Here is an 18,878-nt window from a genome sequence, read left to right on the forward strand (position 1 = left end):
TATGATTGAGCTTCATGTCCTTGACCTTTTGTTGGACAGTGCTGGGAGGGTGGACTCTCTTGAAAATTAACCACCCTTTATCCATGGCAGGCAGCTTCTGAATTACATCTAAATTTTTATTTATTGTCACTTTTTTTTTTACAAAAGTAAGATAATTGCAGAGTTTTGCAATTTAAAAAAATGCAATGAAAAGTTGGTCCCTACCTTTGCCTCTACCCATCCCTTCCTACATCCACAGGTACTTCTCTTATTGGTTTCTTGTATTCTTCTAGATATAAGTAAATAAATACAGATATATATTCTTGGTTCTCTCCCTCTTTTTGCGGGGGAGGGGGGACAAGGTTTTCACTAAGTTGCTTAGGTCCTTGCTAAATTGCTGAGACTGGCCTTGAACTTGCCATCCTCCTATCTCAGCTTCCTTAGCCACTGGAATCACAGGTGTGCACCACAGCGCCTATCAGCTTTCCCCTTCTTTATATGGTTTACATTATATAATCTCTTCTACACCTCGCTTTTCCCTTATTTAATATGCCTTGGATTTTTTCCATGCCAGAGTGCCCCAAGCTTCTTGTTCTTTTTACAGAGCATAACATTCCATAAACAGATGCACCATAATCCATGTGACCAGTCCTCCACTGGCAGACACTGAGTTACCCCAGTCTCTTGCCATTACAAGCAATGCAGCAGTGGCCTTCACTATTCTTCATTTACCCGTCAACACCATCTTTAGAATCCTCAGAAACAATTAACCATCTTCCCAGCTCTGTCTTATGCTGTGTCCTCTCTAGGGGACCATCACACACAGTTCCTTTCCATGGCATTTGCAGGTAAATGGATGCAGCTGGAGAATATAATGTTAAGTGAAGTTAGCCAATCCCCCAAAAAACAAATGGTAAATGTTTTCTCTGATATAAGGAGTCTGACTCATAGTGGGGTAGGGAGGAAGAGCATGGGAGGAATTGACGAACTCTAGATAGGGAAGAGGGATGGGAGGGGAAGGGAGTGGGCAGGGGGTTAGCAAGGGTGGAGGAATGTGATGGACATCATTATCCAAAGTACATGTATGAAGACATGAATTGGTATGAACATACTTTATATACAAATAGAGATATGAAAAATTATTCTATATGTGTAATATGAATTGTGATGCATTCCGCTGTCATGTATTTAAAAAATAAAACCAATTTTTTAAAAAAGAAATTGTCATGCTGCTGCTTTGCAGCCAATAAAAAATTTTATGTATGCTCTGGGGAAACACACACACACACACACACACACACACAATTAACCGTCTTCCCAGCTCTGTCTAGGGGACCATCACACACACTTCCTTTCCCCAGTATAGACTCGGGCATGAGTCAGCATCTCCTGGAGGGCTCCCTAAAACCTAGATTCTGGAACCTTCCCCATCCCCTGCAGTTTCTGATGCAGTAGGTCTGGGCTGAGGCCCAGGAATTGTATCTCTAACAAGGTCAGGGCTGCTGCTGGAGCTGCTGGTCAGGAGAGAGCAGCTGGAGAGCTCTGCCCTGGTGCCTGTTATTCTCAACCCGAGTGGGCTCCTCCCTGTGACTGGCTGGGTCCACCTTTCAGTCCCGTTATCCGGCTTCCCTTAAGAAACCTGCTAACATTGAGGAGAAAAAAAAAATTAAGGCTGGGAATTAGAAAAAACAGGACTCTGTCCTCCATTTCCTAACTGCCTACTGGGTGCCTCTGGGGAGTCTGTTTGCCTGATTGATAAAATTTGGTTCCTGATTGATAAAAGGGACAGGTGAGAGGGTTGAATGGGATAAAGTGTGTGAAAGCTTTATTAAACTATAAAGCGACACACAGAGGCAAGGAGCCTTTGTTTCCATTGTAAGCTGAGGAGGGAGTGTCCCTTAAAATGAGGAAAGGACCGAGTTTGTAGCAGAATTGGCCCAGGAAAGAATCTGAGCAGGGAATCAGGACTGCGAGGGAGGAAGCTGGGAGCACAAAGGGAGGAAAGCCAGTCCCCTCTGTGGTGAGTCCACCCTCACCCCCCACCTCCTGGCCCCCTACATCCAGGAGCCACTGCCATTTCCTTTTGGGCTCCCCTTCTTCTGGTCCCACCCTCTGCTTCCAGGTCCTTGGGTGGCGGGTGGGGTGGGGCGGTTGAGGTGTGGGAAGAAACCTCTTTAGAAGGGTGAGTGTGCTTTTATGACCATACCTGCCTTGCTTGTGGACATCTTCATGTGCTTCCCGTCTCTGTCTTTGAGGCCGACTATGAAAATAAGAAATAAAGACATTCTAGAGACAGTCTGGGTACTCAAATCAACCAAGCCCCCCACACACTTCAGATTGCTTCAAATCTAACCAGAATCAAATATGGGGGAAAAAACTGAGATTCAGAGCACGAATTTAGGCTTTCAATAAGCTTCTTCCAAGTACCTACAGGGACTGAAAGATTAATTATTTTAAAGAAGTGATTAAAAAAAAAAACCTGACTTAAAATCTCTCCCCCTCTAGTCTACCCAAGGCTGAAATTGATGCCATTCTTTCAAAGGGTTTTTCTTCTTCTTCTTCTCCTCCTCCTCCTCCTCCTCCTCCTTCTTCTCTNTTCTTCTTCTTCTTCTTCTTCTTCTTCTTCTTCTTCTTTTTTTTTTCCTGATACCAGGAATTGAACCTATAGGCATTTAATCACTGAGCCACATCCCCAGCCCTTTTTATTTTGAGACAGGGTCTTACTAAGTTGCTGAGTCTGGTTTTGAACTTGTGATCCTCTTTCCTTATTTAGATTGCACATTTTTTAAAATTTTTTATTGTTGGTTGTTCAAAACATCACATAGTTCTTGATATATCACATTTCACATTTTGATTCAAGTGGGTTATGAACTCCCATTTTTACCCCATATACAGATTGCAGAATCACATCAGCTACACATCCATTGATTTACATATTGCCATATTAGTGACTGTTGTGTTCTGCTGCCTTTCCTATCCTCTACTATCCCCCCTCCCCTCCCCTAGATTGCACATTTTAAATTGGATCCACCATAAATAAAACTTTGGAGAGTAATACATTGTCTGGTAAGCTGTTTTCCCTTGGTCCTTACCCTCTAGCTATGGTTTCTGTCAAATGACTATGGGAAGTGATGAAGAAGAAGGAGAGAGAGATCAGAGTATATGTTATCTCCTTTTTTTGATGCCAGGGACTAGCAATGCCTGCGTTGTTCTGCCTGGGGGTAGTCAAAGCTTCCTGCTCTTCCTAGTCCTTGGGAACAGGAGGATGCCTGATATTCCCTGAACCCCACCCATGTCTCTGTGAATAGTTCTTTAATTCCGTTATTATTGTTTAAGCCCTTTTGAGTGCAATGCTGTTTTCTGCTAGGACTTCACTGATGCAATAGGGCACATTAGGATGGACGTGCAGGGATTATGTTATCTGTAGTAAAGTGGAGCAGAGGCAGGTGTGAGCTCTGCAGAAGGGCAAAAAGCTAAGATTGGAGGGCAATAGGCCAGGAAGGGCAGAATCCTCAGCACATCAAGCACCTTGGGCAGAGCTGGGCCCCAGTGGACTCACAGCACAGGTTAGTTGAATAAAGGAAGGCACCATCCCCTTTACATGGGCACCCGGAAAAAGAGCTAGGCAGGACTGAACACAGGGGTCACAACAGAAAACAAGCTTGGTCCAGTACTGACTCCGACTTTAGGCCAGCCTGCGGAACTGGACACTGCCCAAAAGGAGGTTTGTCACACTCTGAGATGCCACCAATGTTGCCTCCATGAAGCTCAGGGTCTAGCGTAGGGAAGATTGATAAACAGGACCCTTAAAGTCTTTTTATTGTTGATTAATATTTTTGAATACCCATCTAAGAAAAACTGGAAAGTAGGTTAAGCACAAAGAAGACGAAAGCAATTCAGAAATAATCTGTCATTCTATAAATATCTTTACAGTCCTCAGAGACAGATTGCACTGTAACTTGCTTTTAAACTCAAATTATAACATCATGAAATACTTCCTCATGTCATTGACATCTTTTTACTGGTTGTGGATATGATTATTAATGTTGAAAATAGTAGGAACACAACATAGTAGGAACAATGAACACTGCTGAGCACTTAGGACCTGCTAGGTACTATTGTGATTCATATGACATGTATTCAGCTCACGTATTCCTCTCAACACTCTGTGAGGCAGGCCTTATCATTACCCCCAATTTAAATATGATAAAACTAAGACACAGAGGGCTTACATAACTTAAAATGATGGCACTAGGAGTCAGATACAGGGGGTCTGACTCCAAAGGTTGGAAGCAAAATTGGTCACAGTGTCTTTTTGAAAGATCTGCCTACCCACTGCCAGGAATTTGGGTCAAAGGTGAAGGTCTTTCTCTCATGCAGAAGTTAGCATGGACCTTACAAAAAATTGGTGCCCAATAAGTATTCATTGAATGAGCCCTTATTTTCATTTTGGATAGAATAAAATTCCCACCTATGAAACTTGGTGTCTGCATGCTATAGTTTCTAGTCAGCTAGTGTGTATTTTTTCCTACAATAGGTCTCTAAAACTTCTCCCAGGTTGAATGGGTGGTGGTGGTGGTGGTGGTGGTGGCGGCAGGCAGGGGTGGGGGTGGGGGACCTTTGATGATGGAGGACTATGGAAGGCTCAGCCAGGGCACAGGATTGCACCTGATAAATTGATGACATCATCTCTGAGAAGATAGGGAAATTAGTTTTCACAAGGAAGCAAAAATGAACTAGCAAAATCAGTCCTGCTTTCTTGGCATTCATCAAAACCAAGGAAAGAGATGCTTGTTTGTGGTCCAAATACTGGGATATGGTCCTGACTTCTCTCTCTCGCTACTTCCTCACTGTGGGAACAACTGGGCATGTGCTGCAGTCTGGCTGGGCACAATTCAGGAGCCACTTGTCAAAAGAAACTAACTTTATTTTTAGAACCACACACACCAAACAAAACAGCTCCTCAGGAAAAACCCTCAGAGCCCAACTGCCACCACCGGCTTCCCACAAGCCTCTCAACCTCCCCCACTCCTCCTGCTCTTGAGGCTGATTGGCTGGGTCGCGTGGGCAGAGCCAAAAAAAGTCCCCCAATGAGCAGCTCCATAGTCTGAAAGGGCTGGGGAAACAGCCCAATGAGCATCACCGCAGAGGAGCCAATCAGCTAGATGTTGCTGGGGACACTGTGAGCCAATCATCAGCTGGCAGTCTGAAAGTTTGCTGGGGCCCCTTCAGCTGTGGCTCTCAACAGGCATGTCCAGCTCTAGCTGCACTGTTTGGAGGTAGGTCTGCCTGTAGAGATACCCTTTTCTGATTTGCAAAAAGTCTTTGAATAGACCAGCTGGGCCCCTACCCATACCACCCAGCCCACCAATCCTGAACCTCTTCCAGATTTCTCTCCCTGCCCTGCTCCCACTGCCCTATGCATCATTTTTTTCTCACAAAGGAGGCAGCAGGCTTTCTTGCTTTTGCCTTGCCCTTCTCTAATCCAACCATCATATCAACACCACGTAATGAGAATCATAATCACACCTCTCCCCCTCTTAAAAACCTTCACCCTCAAAGTCAAATCCATAGACATTGGGCACGCACAGCCCATAATAAGTCTCTACCCTCTGCCTTGGCTCCCACTCTGGTCCAATTACTTACAGTTTGCAATTACGTCTCTACACTCTGCTCTGGGTGTCCCAGGTGTCTGCAATGTCCCTCCCACCATTCTTCACCCCTTCCCTGCCCAAACAACTCCATGTGCTCCCAGGTAGAGTACTACTGCCTCTGGAGGCATTTCTGGGCGTTTCTCCTTCCCACTGAATTCTCTACAGGTTTCTGTTAGGATGTGTACCATCCTGTGTGGCAATGAGCTTTCTGACCACCTCATTCCACTGTGAGCTCAGTAAAGGAAAGCCTCTTCCTTATACAACTCGTAGGCCCTTAGCATTGTGCACAGCTTATTCTATGAAGACTTAACAGAATGCGGAAGGAGAAGCACAAACCCAAGGGTGTATTCTAGAGAGTTTAATGAACCTATGAGGCCTCCTTGGTGCACAGGAGCAGACACACCTCCAAGCAGTGGAGCCGGGACTGGACATGCCCAATTGTTCCCATGGGTGAGGGTTAGAGACAAGAGGATTCAAGTTTAATATCTGAGCATTTGGACCACAAACAAGCATTTTTTTCCCTTGGTTATTACAAATGCCAATAAATCAGGATTGTTTTTGCTAGCTAGTTCTTACTTCCTTGTCAAAATTGATGTCTCTATCTTCTCAGAAATGATGTCATCAGTAGGACTCAAAGACATGATAAAGTAAAGCAAAATTTTATAAAGTTGAGTTCTAGCTAGAAGAGTCTGTAGAAGGAAAAAAGCTGCTTGAAGAAGAAGGGGCCATGTTAGCAAAGGATTACAGTGAGGCTAAGGTTCTGCTATCAGAATCCTGCTTTACTTTGATATTCTCCCACAAAGAGAACAGCCTTCAAATTGGAAAAAGTGAAGAGAATTCATTGCTGCCCAGGAGAGTAAATATGACAGCATGAGATCAACCAACTCAATGATTCAGCCCTGCTTGTGCATCCGAGGAATCACTTAAGGAGTTAAAAACAAACAAACAAACAATAAAAAAAAAAACCCCACACCATACCCCAGAGCAATTAAATCAGAATCTCTGAGCATGGGACCCAGTCATCAAGTCATCGAACCTCAGGTGGCTCTGATATTCTGACAACATTCAGAATTTCAAAATATGGAGTTCAAGTCTACAGACCCAGAGGAATGACATCTCAGGAAATTTAAGGATACTGCAGCAGAGAAAAACTGGAAGATGGGAGAGTGGCCAGACAACTAAAGATGGGGAAATGCTTTCTTGATATTCAAAAGGTGGAACAGGGTCCTGTGGAAACTGCTAAGGTTATGTTCCAGGTTGATTCCTGGCCATGTTCTAGAACTTTGGTTACAAAAGGACTTAGGAGCATTACTGCATTGGATCATGTACCAATAACATTAGATCAGTGTGAGTTCAATCAGAGCAAAACATCCTATACTGATCTCATGTCCCTGGGTGGGGCCTTCAGGTTAGCAGACCAGGGAGCATTGCTGGGTGCTATTCATAATGTGAGTAGGCCTCCTCTAATCAGTTGAAGAGAAAAAAAAGACTGAGGATTTCAAAGAGGAGGAATTCTGCAAGCAGGTCCATGTTGCTTGCCAACTTGCCTTTGTACTTAAGACTGTAGCATCAACTCCTGCCAGAATTTCCAGGCTGCTAACTAGCCTGTCCTACAGATTTCAGACGTGGCAGCCCCTACAAATGGTCTTTTTTATTAATTTTTTTTTAGTTGTAGACAGACACAATACCTTTATTTAATTTATTTATTATTATGTGATGCTGAGGATCCAACCCAGTACCTCATGCATGCTAGGCAAGTGCTCCACCACTGAGCCACAACCTCAGGCCCCTCTACAAATGTCTCGAAGCTGATTTCTTAAGTCTCTTTTCCCTTCTCCCTCTCTCATGGATGGATGGATGGATACACACATGCATATATACATACATATGAACATGTACATATGCATGCTACTGGCCTGTTTCTCTGGAAGGGAAGGGATATAGGTATGCAACTGAGGAGGGACAGAGCACTACTAGCTGGAGATCCCTCAATATACAGTGTGAACACTCCTTGGCTTCTGAGGTCTGAGCCTGGAGCCAAAGAATAGCAGGGGTTGTGGGTGTGGGCAGAACTAACCTGCCAACTCTATTCTATCTTGGGGTCATCAAATCAAGCTATCTTTCTGCCACCCATCACTGACTTTTGTTCCTGCCAACCTGGTGGGTCCTTGACTCACAGACTTGGCCTGCATTCGTCTTCCAGGGAGTGAAAAAGGCACTTTTGTCAACTTGCTTCTCAGGCAAAATCTCAGCCTAGCCCATTCCTTTTTTTTTTCTTGTAAGTATGTTTGGACATAAGTTCCCTGTGCCTTTCTCCTTGAAGGCACTGGTTCCTTTTAGGAATTTAAAGCTCTGAATTTCTTCCTACCTTTTCTCTTTGATAGATTCTCAGATTGTACTTTTCCTATTTATTATAGATAAGTCTACTTTCTAACTTGTAGATCTGAAACATGAAACAGCTGACATTGAACCATTTTTGACTTACAAAAGCATTTCCTCGTGATTTGACTTGAGGTTTATATCTGTCAACATAACTTTGGGTTTTCATTTTATGATGATGAGAGGAGAATACAGGAAGTGGAAAAATGTGGGCTATGGGACTCAAGGTAGGTTGTGGGACTGTAACATAAGATTTGTACCTTTGGGGACCTTACCCTTCTCATCTTTAATATGAGATGGTTTCTAAGGTCCTTGAAGTCTGAGATTCTGCAAGATTTATTTGATTAACATCCACCCTGCCCCCAGACTGTGAGCACCTTGCGGGAAGGAGCAGGTCCATGTTGCCCATCATTGTCTCCCAAGCCATGGGCATGGTGCCTGGAGCAGAGGGCCCTACATACATATTTGTTGGATGGATGAATGAAGGAACTAATGAAGTACAGGATTAGCAAAGGGTAAGAGGAGCCACTCATTTATTTATGTCCAGCATTTTTTAAGCATTCACCATAAATCAGATGTTGTACTTCAACATGAAGAAACAAAGATAAATGGTGCAGGTTGAGAGGAGGTGATATCTCTTAAATATTTCAATGGGCCATAATCAGAAGAAAGAGAAGGGTGTCGTGAGCATGGGAGCAGCATGTGCAGAGGCATCAGGAAACCTTAGAGTAGGGCAAATCTTGGGCAGAGAGACAAGACCCAGGAAACACAAGGTGGGGACTTAACAGTCCAGGGAAAATTTCTGGAGAATAAAGGAATAAGATGAAGACAGAGCACTACTAGCTGAAGAGAAAAATCAAAGTTCAGGGTATTTAGGATGATCAGAGAGACCTATCTCATAATACAATGACTCCCACTTTGTCATGTGTGACAGAGATTTGATAGCAACATCTGATGCAGCAAGGTCAAAATTTTATTGTTGCGCTCTTATGGCTTCTATCCTTTATCATCTGACCCTGTCCAAGTCTCTCCTAGCTTAAAATTCTTGCCTGGTTCCCTGTCTTGTCTTCACTCAAGCTTAATCTTTCAGTTCATGGTCAAGTTTTTTTGTAAGTGTTGTCTATAGTCATTCCGTTTTCTCCTGTCCTTGCTACACTCTATTGACACCTGTCTCTTTTTTTTTAAGTATTAATGGTATTTAATTATTTTATCCTATATCTTTTTAAAATTTTTTTTAGTTGTGGTTGGACACAATACCTTTATTTTATGTATTTATTTTTATGTGATGTTAAGGATTGAACCCAGTGGCTCACATGTGCTAGGTAAGCACTCTACCACTGAGCCACAACCCCAGCCCACTTTATCCTATATCTTAAGGCTTACTTCTCATTCCTCTGCCCAATGGATTTTGACCTTGGTGTGATCTGACCCTACTGATCACTCCCTCCTGGAAACCCTGGACCCCTCACTGGAATGCCTCCCATTTTGTAAGCCTCTTGAGCCTGTATTTGGTTTAGTCATTGGTGAAGAACCCATTGCCCAGTATGTTAACTGCCATTAAAAATATTTACTAACTGTCAAATAAATGGCCTTCTTAGTGCCTTTCTATTCCAGCTCTGTACCTATTTCTCTGTTCTCTTTTTACTAGTTTCCTCCACTGAGTACTCTTCCTCTAATTTCTCCTTAAATATTGTTCTTCCCTAGATTCTAACCTTGATCCTGCTCTTATTTCTTGCTACATGCTCTCTCTGGGTACTTCGTCCACCATGCCTATAGAGACTACATTGGAATCCATATCTCCAGCCCAATATCCCTCCTCAGTTGCATACCTATATCCCTTCCTGCTACTGGACAGGTGTCTGTTGGAATCTTGCAGGTACATCCAGATCCATATGTTCTACTGAATTTATCATGTTTACTCCTGAAACTCCTCCTCCTGTTTGTTAGTTCCCGCACCACCATCTACCCAGTCATACAATCCAAATACCTAAACTTCTCTCTCACCCTGAAGCCAATCAAATTCTCACCCTGAAGCCAAGCAATTCTTGTTCCATAAAATTTCTCATCTACATCTCCCCCACCCCTGTTTATTCCATTATTATTATCCTAGATCAACCTTTCACTATCTCTCACCTAGTCTCAAGCACAGACTCTGATTATTTTCTGTCTCCCTTCTCAAACTCTTCCCATCCTTCCACCATACTGCCAAGCAAGCAAGAAAGCAAGCATTCTTTCTTCAAATGGAAATCTACTGGTCAGATCCTCTTTACCTTCAGTATAAATGTGAATTCTTTAGCATTGCAAAGAATGTATAATAATTGTTCTTCTGGCTTCTGGAACGTCATTTTGCCCTCCTAGAGCCTGAGCTGGCATTTGTCCAGGGGCCTGTGATGTAGACAGGTTATGTTTCCTTTCCTTCAGGGAGGAAGAGAGACAGTAATGTTGATTCATTCTAGAAATACTGCCCAATGCTGTGGCATTCTGATCTTTACCATGATTTGTGAAAGTGAGCCCACCTGGATATGCCTTCCATGGAGATGTTGTAAAAACATATGAATTATTTGCCAGAATAGAGACTAGAGTTAGAAAAATGTATTTATTTTTATGTGATGTTGAGGATTGAACCCAGTGGCTCCCATGTGCTAGGCAAGTACATATAGGGCAAAATTTAAAGAGGCAGTCATTGTCAGGGCTATGCAAGCATCTCCCTAAATTTTACACCCTAGGAACCTCAGCTTCCTCATCCCAGGTATGTCTGTGTTTACCTTGTTTCCTACTTTATTAGCATGAACCATGAAAAGAAGACAAGCATAAATTATTATCAGCAGCTTGTGGGTTTAGAGTCTGGAAGAAATTAAGTTGTCCATTTAAAAGTTCAGGCTACATAAAATAAAATTTAACCTGTCTGATGGGTTATAAATTGGGTCCACTTGACATTTTGGAAAGAAATTTGGCCAAAAGTACCTAGAACTTTAAATGTTCTCATGCCAATTAGTACAGAACACACCCAGGAGTCTATCCTAATTAAATATTCATGTATACAGTCAACTACTTTTATGTGCAAAGATGTACACACAGAATATCTATAATATCAAAGAAGAAGCAACTAAATATACATAAAGGAAAATGTTTAAGTAGTGGCACATTGTGTATTATTATGCATATTTTACATTATTGTGCAGCCAATCAACTGAGAATTCTATAGACTTTTAAAATAAGCAAACATGCAGGTAATATATTAGATACAAAAAGGTTACAAAACTATAGACATAGAATAACCCCAAACCAGTCAATATTCAATATATGCTTAGAAAAAAGATCAGGAGAAAATACACTAAGATGTTAACAAAGTTCCTTCCAGGATTGAGGATTATGGGTAATTTTTGTGTTTTAAAGTTGTTTTCCCATAAATTATCACTGTTTGCATATGATATGATCCTATACTTAGAAGATCCACAAAGCTCCACTAGAAGATTGCTAGAGCTAATAACTAATTCATCCAAGTAATAGGTTATGAAATCAGCATACAAAAATCAAGTTTTCCTATACATCAATAGTGAGTCTGCTGAAAAATCAGGAAAATAATCCCATTCACAGTAGCCATAAGAAAAAGAGAAAAAAAAAACTAGTTTTTTTTTCCTAACCAAGGAGGTGAAAGACCTCTACAATGAAAACTATAGAAAATTGAAGAAAGAAATTAAAGAAGATATTAGAATATGGAAAGACCTTCCATGTTTATGGATTAGGAGAATCAATATTGTTAAAATGATCATACTACCAACAGCAATATATAGATTCAAAGTATTCCCCTCAAAATACCAATAACATTCTTCTTGGAACTAGAAAAAATAATCCTAAAATTCATTTGGAAGAATAAGAGACCCAGAAGAGTCAAAGCAATTTTAAGCCAAAAATGAAATGTTGGAGGCATCACAATTCCTGACTTCAAACTATACTACAAAGCTATTTTAATAAAAACTGATGGTACTGGCATAAAAACAAATACATAAACCAATGGTACAGAATAGGGGACACAGAGACAAACCCACACAGATACAGTCATCTGATCCTCAACAAAGGTGCCAAAACACACTTTGGAGTAAAGACAGATTTTTCAATAAATGGGGCTTGGAAAACTGGTTATCCGTATATAGGAGAATGAGACTTTCACCCTATATAAAAGTCAACTCAAAATGTATAAAAGACCTATGAATTAGATCAGAGACTTTGCAACTCCTCAAAGAATATTAGAATTATGTCATCTGCAGCACTCCAATATATCCGTGCAGCCAATGACTTCCTCAATGGGACTGCTAATGTTCTGAAAATATTATTGAGAATTAATAAAAGGGGTGGCATAAATTTTAAGAGTTTCTGCACAGCAAAGGAAACAAGAATGAGAAGAGTAACTACAGAATGAGAGAAAAATCTTTGCTAGTTACTCTTCTGACAGAAGATTAATATCCAGAATATATAAAGAACTCAAAAGACTTAACACCCAAAACAAAAACAAGAAAACCAAATAACTCAGTTGATAAGTGGGCAAATAAATTGAACAGACACTTTTCAAATGAAGAAATACAAATGGCCAATAAATGTACGAAAAAACATTCAACTTCTTTAGCAATGAGGGAAATGAAAATCAAAGCTACTTATCATTCCAGTTAGAATGGAAACCATCAAGAATACAAATAATAATAAATGCTGGAGAGGATGTTGGGGGAAAGGAATACTTTTCACTCTCAGTGGGATTGTAAATTAGTACAACAACTATAGAAATTAGTATGGAGTTTCCTCAAAAGACTAGGAATGGAACCATCATACAATCCATCTATACCATTTCTTACTGTCTATCCTAAAGAATTAAAGTCTTCATACTATAGCCATATATGCAAAACCATGTTTATAGTAGCACGATTCACAATAGCCAAGTTAAGGAATCAGCCTAGGTGTTCATTAGTGGATGAATGGATAAAGAAACTGTAGCATATACACACAATGGAGTTCTATTCAGCCTTAAAGAAAAAATGGCATACACCTGTAATCCCAGTAGCTTGGGAAAGCTATTTGAGGCAGGAGGATCACAAGTTTGAGACCAGTCTCAGCAATTTAGTGAGACTCTAAGCAACTTAGAGAGACTCTGCCTCAAACTAAAAATTTTAAAAAGGGCTGGGAATATTGCTCAGTAGTTAAGTACCTTGGATTCTCTCCCCAGTACAAAAAAAAAAAAAAAAAAAAAGGAGGAGGAGGAGGAAGAGGAAGAAGAAAAGGAGGAGGAGGAGAAAATTATGTCATCTGCAGGAAAATGGATGGATCTTGAGAACCTTATGTTAAGTGAAACAACTCAAACTTAGAGTCAAGGGGCGTATGTTTTTTTCTCATATGTGGAGAGGAGATAGGAAAAAGGAAAAGAAAGGTATGTGTGTGGAGAGAGGGAATCTCATAAAAATTAAAGGAATATCAGTAGAGTAGAGGAAAAGGAACCAGGAGAGGAAAGAGGGGAGGGAAAGCAGAATTACTAGAAAAGATACTGAACAAATTATATTGTTAATTGTGTGCAAGTACAAATATGTAACAATGATTCTCACCATTATGCCTAAGGCACCGATAAAAATGTGGAAGATTTTTGGTTATATGTGTCGACATAATAAAAAAAGAAAATTTGAAAAGTAATCTTTAAAAAGGAAGTCTATTTCACTCTCTAAGATCAGAAATAAGATAAGAATGTCTACTCTCAGTATTTCTATTTAACTATAGAACTAAAAGTCCTTGCCAGAGCAATTACACAAGAGAAAGAAATGAAAGGTATCCAAACAAAGGAAGCAAAGTATGAAATTGTTGCTGTTTGCTGACAATGTGATCTTTTTTCTTAATTTTTTTTTAGTTGTTGATGAACATAATACACCCATTTTATTTACTTATTTTTATGTGGTGCTGAGGATTGAACCCAGTGCCTCACGCATGCCAGGCAAGGGCTCCATCACTGAGCTACAACCCCAGCTCCAATAATGTGATCTTACAAATGAAAACTTAGATTTCGTCCCCAAACTGTGACAACTAATATTTGAATGTATTAAGGTTGCAGGATACAAACCAACACACAAAAATCATTGGGGTTTCTATATTCTAAAAATGAAGTAAAGAAAACAGCCCCATTTATATATTCTGATAATTAAATAAAGAAAACAGCCCCATAGCTAAATTGAAACCTGAATAAAATATTTAAGAATAAATTTAACCAGGGAGGTATCAGTTACACTAAAAACTATAAAAACTGATGAAAGAAATTGAAGAAGACACAAGTAAGTAGAAAGATATTCCACATTCATGAATTGGTATAATTAATATTATTTTTGGGGGGGGGGTTGCTGGGGATTGAACTCAGGGGCACTTGACCAATGAGCCACATCCCAGCCGTATTTTGTATTTCATTTAGAGACAGAGTCTCACTGAGTTGCTTAGCGCCTCACTTTTGCTGAGGCTGGATTTGAACTTGCAATCCTCCTGCCTCAGTGTCTCGAGCTGCTGGGATTATAGGCGTGTACTTCTGTGCCCATCTAATTAATATTATTAAAATATCCATAACTACTCAAAGCAATATATAGATTCAATGCAATTCCTATGAAAATTCCAATGGTATTTCTCACAGATATAGAAAGAACAATCCAAAATTGTTCATGGAAACACAAAAGACCCCAAATAACCAAAACAAAATCTTAAGCTAAAAGAACAAAGCTGGAGGCATCATACTATTTGATTTCCAACTGTATTACAAAGCTATCGTACTTAAAACAGCATGATCTTGGCATAAAAATAGACACATCAACCAATGGCTCAGAATATACATCATTTCTAGTTGTGCATTTATAATCAGTTGATTTTCAACAAAGGTCCCAAGAACACAATGATGGAAAAATGACAGTCTCTTTAATACAGGGTGATGGGAAAACTGGATATTCACATACAGAGGAATGAACCTGGACTCTCATCTCACATCCTATGGGAATCAACTCTTAAAGGATTAAAGACCTAAATGTAAAACCCGAAACTATAAAAATATTAGAAGGAAGCATGCAGTAAAATTATAAGACATTGGTTTAGGTAATGATTTTTTAAAATCTGACTCCAAAAGCTGAGGTAACCAAAGCAAGACAAATGGGATTACATCCAACTAAAAAGCACAGCAGAGGAAACAATTTGCAGAGTGAAGAGTTAACTTATAGACCAGGACAAAATATTTGCAAGGTGTACATCTGAGAATGAATTACTACCCTAAATATATAAGGAACTCAAACAACCTAATAGTAAAAAAGCAAATAACTAGATTTAATTTTTATGCATTTTTTGGTGGCACTGGGGATGAAAACCAGAGGTGCTTTACCACTGAGCTACATCCACAGCCCTTTAAGTTTTTTATTTTGTTTTGTTTCAAAATGGAGTCTTGTTATGTTGCTGAGACTGCCTTCAAACTTGTAATCCTCCTGCCTCAGCTTTCCAAGTTATTGGTGTTACAGGTGTGCACTACCATGCCTGGTGAATAACCTGATTTTACAAAGGGCAAACCAGGAACAGCAATATATGCTTATGGTCCCAGCACTCAGGAGGATGAAGCAAAAGAATTGCTTAAGCCCAGGAATTTGAGACCAACTTGGACAATACAGTAAGACCCCCCTCTCCCCAACTATTAAAAAAGGGCAAGGGGCCAATTTGTTTTTTCAAAAGGAGACATAAAAATAACCAACAGATAAATGAGAAAAGAAAAAAGCTCAATAACATTAATCACCAGGGAAATGCAAATTAAAACCACAATGAGATATTACATCACACCTGTCAGAATTGCTGTTATAAAAAAGATAAATGCTAAGCATTAGAGAGGATGTTAAGAAAAGGAAATCTTTGTACATTATTGGTAAGAATATAAATTAGTACAGCTATCATGGAAAACTGTATGGAGGTTCTTAAAAAAAAAAAAAGAAAAATAGAATTTCCATAAAGTCCAGCAATCCTACTTCATAGTATATACCCAAAGGATCCGAGTTCAGGATGTTGAAGAGACACCTGCACTTCCGGGTCCACTGAAGCACTATTTGCAATAGCCAAGATATGGAAGCAACCCAGGGGTCCATTGTTGGATGAATGGCATGTATTCTCGATGGAATACTATTTAGCCTCAAAAAAAGAAGGGGAGTCTGTCGTTTGTGGACAGAATAAATGAACCTGGAAGACATTATTCTGGGTTTAACAAGTCACAGACACAAATACCTAAAGCCAATGACTCTATCTCCTTTGTAAGCTCCAACTCTAACAAACTCCAATAGACTAATTGTTTCTAAATGCCTAAAAGAGATCTCCACAGACTATCTGACCACTTTCTTAAATTTAATGTCCAAAAATAGACCTGTCTAAATACCACATGATGTCACTTATATGTGGAATCTAAAACAACTGAACTTTTTGAATCAGAAAGGAGAATGCGGTTTCCAGAGGCCCGTGGGGAGGGGGATTGGGAGGAGATATTGGTCAAGGGGTAGAAAATTTCAAATAGACAGAGGTATCAGTGGTTTTTTTTTTTTGCAATATATTGCACAACATGGTAATCATAGTTATTAACATTACATTTCAAAATTGCTAAGAGAATACATTTCAAATGTTCTCACACACACACACACAAAAAAAAACCCTGAAATGTATTTGAGGTGATGAATATGTTACTTAGCTTGATTTAATTATTTTGCATTGTGTATGTATTTATACACATATAAATATATGCAATACATAAAAATAGCATCACTGTATACCCCATAAATGTATAGTTATAATTTATGAGTTTATAATAAAATAAAAAATTAATAAATAAAATTAAAATCTTTACTTTAAAAAATTTTTAAAACAAAAGTCTAATTCACTGTGACTTATTAATCACCCGCATTTGCTAATAGGTTTTTACTCTAACTTGGGAGAGAGGATGAGAAGTTTTTGATGACAACCAATATGATTCATAGCTATTGTTACTTTTAATTCCTATGAGCATATTTGGTTCAAGCAATCTCTATGGTTGTATCACTCCACAAATTACACTGTTTGCCAAGCTAATTCTGGTGGGCACAGTGGGCTTTCTCAGTACACCAGGGCTCATGGTAGCCTCTAGATATTTAAGCTCCTAGTTTTATGATGTTGCAAAGCAGCTTGAAATAAGTGCTATGAGCTATACTGGCTGTGTAGGAGCCCATTCGTATAAGTGTCTCTCAAATCCCAAGAGGCAGGGCACTGAGAAGCAAGACACAACCTGCCCCCAGCCCTAAACTTCCAAAAGCTCAATTTCCTTTCATATTAATTGGTATTTCCAGCTCTTCTAGAAAGCCAAAATCAAACTTGGAGCTAAGGCTAAGGATCAAAAATCAAAGATGCCCTTATTGACTCCATTTCCTCATCAGTCAAGAAAGAGTGCTGGACTAGGTTGTCCCCACAGTCCTGCTTTATTGACTAATGGCATCCAAGCAGGTGGGCAGTGCACATACATACAACCTTGCCATCAGAGCACACAGGTGAGGCCAAGCGCAGAAGGGCCAGTGGGGAGTCGCTCCCTGTCTAAGCTCCATCTGCACAGGCTGGTACGGCTGGGGCCGCACGTACTGTGTTGGCATCTCCATCCCTGCCCCCTCCCAGTTTACAGGTAGGCAATGATCAAATGGTCCTTCAAGTCACACAATCTACCTTTTTTTTTAAGATTAAGAAGGGACCCACATATCTAATAGAAATAATAAAATAATTCTCCGAAATTAAAGATCCAATAGGTGATTTGAGAACTCACAGATTTGTCCTAAACCTAGGATACAGATATCAAAGAATTGCCCTTAATATTTTAGAAAATGTGCATATATTCTTTTTTCCAGAATCTCTGTCACTCAGAACAATTATTAGTTAAGAGTTTAAGAATATATGATGATAATATCATCTAATCTAGTATCATTATAAAAGAAAAGGGGAGAAATGGGAGAACAAAGGGAAAGGGCATCCACACAGAACACACAGAAACTGAAAATGATGCTCGGTTCCCAGAACAATGCCCAAGCTTGCTCTGCACAGCCTTGTTCCCTAAAATCCTCTGTCGCTCAGTGTTCACTCACCTGCCTTTCTTAGACATCTCGTGCACTTCTCTTCCTGGCCAGTGCACTCTGCTTTCAGTGGCCAAAACCCATCCCCACCACAAAAGGAAGATACCAAATTTCATATTCTGGATAGCCAACATGGGTTTCAAAATCCAAACACGTCTCTCAAGAAACCACAAAAAGGAAACGGATGTTCTTTTCTCTCTTAAGACATTATTGGTCTGTTCATTATTGGAAGGATGTTTACTCATGCAAAAAAAGAAAAAAAAAAATCAACCGGCAGTATGTAATCTGGCAAGCAGGAGAAAGCAATTTCCACTAAACCTATAAATCCTCCTACGTCAGATGTCAGGGATTTTCTGAACTGAGGTTGAATTCCTGTGTCCCTGTGGAACAATTATTTTGGCTGGTCTAAATTAGTTCATCATCAAATGGGGCAAATATGTTAGTCAACGTCTGTATTTTCTTGTCCATTGCATAGAAGGAAGTAAAAATGGACCACAGCAATTTCCAAAATGAAAAAGTCCAGAGGTGCTGAACTGCTTCATATGCCATGTTAATAGCTCCTCCCCAGATCTATTTTAAGCTTCCAGCCATTACTATTTGCTTTGCTGAGGGCTGGATTTGGACAGCTCTCAGTCCCCACTCCTTGTGGCTGAATCCCTAGGACCTCAGACATTGATCAGCACCTGGGCAGGTCATCTCTGTAGATATTGGGAGGGTGAGTAGAGTTTTTAAAATCCTTGTTCTGCACAGA

At 40.0% G+C, this 18,878-nt stretch overlaps 1 protein-coding gene across 1 annotated transcript in view; it reads right to left on the reverse strand.

The window, feature by feature from the left end:
- Window positions 1-18,466, reverse strand: part of Gabrr1 (gamma-aminobutyric acid type A receptor subunit rho1) — a 38,712-nt gene extending 20,246 nt beyond the window's left edge. Inside the window, exons 1-2 of the mRNA XM_048808983.1 lie at window positions 18,140-18,466; window positions 2,186-2,239 (exon numbers count right to left, since the gene is read on the reverse strand). Coding sequence (XP_048664940.1) covers window positions 2,186-2,239; window positions 18,140-18,372 — 287 coding nt within the window. The 5' untranslated portion in view covers window positions 18,373-18,466. The remainder of the gene's footprint in view (window positions 1-2,185; window positions 2,240-18,139) is intronic.
- Between the last annotated feature and the right edge of the window lie 412 nt (window positions 18,467-18,878).

Source organism: Marmota marmota, unplaced genomic scaffold (assembly GCF_001458135.2).
Source record: "Marmota marmota marmota unplaced genomic scaffold, marMar, whole genome shotgun sequence".
NCBI lineage: Eukaryota > Metazoa > Chordata > Mammalia > Rodentia > Sciuridae > Marmota > Marmota marmota.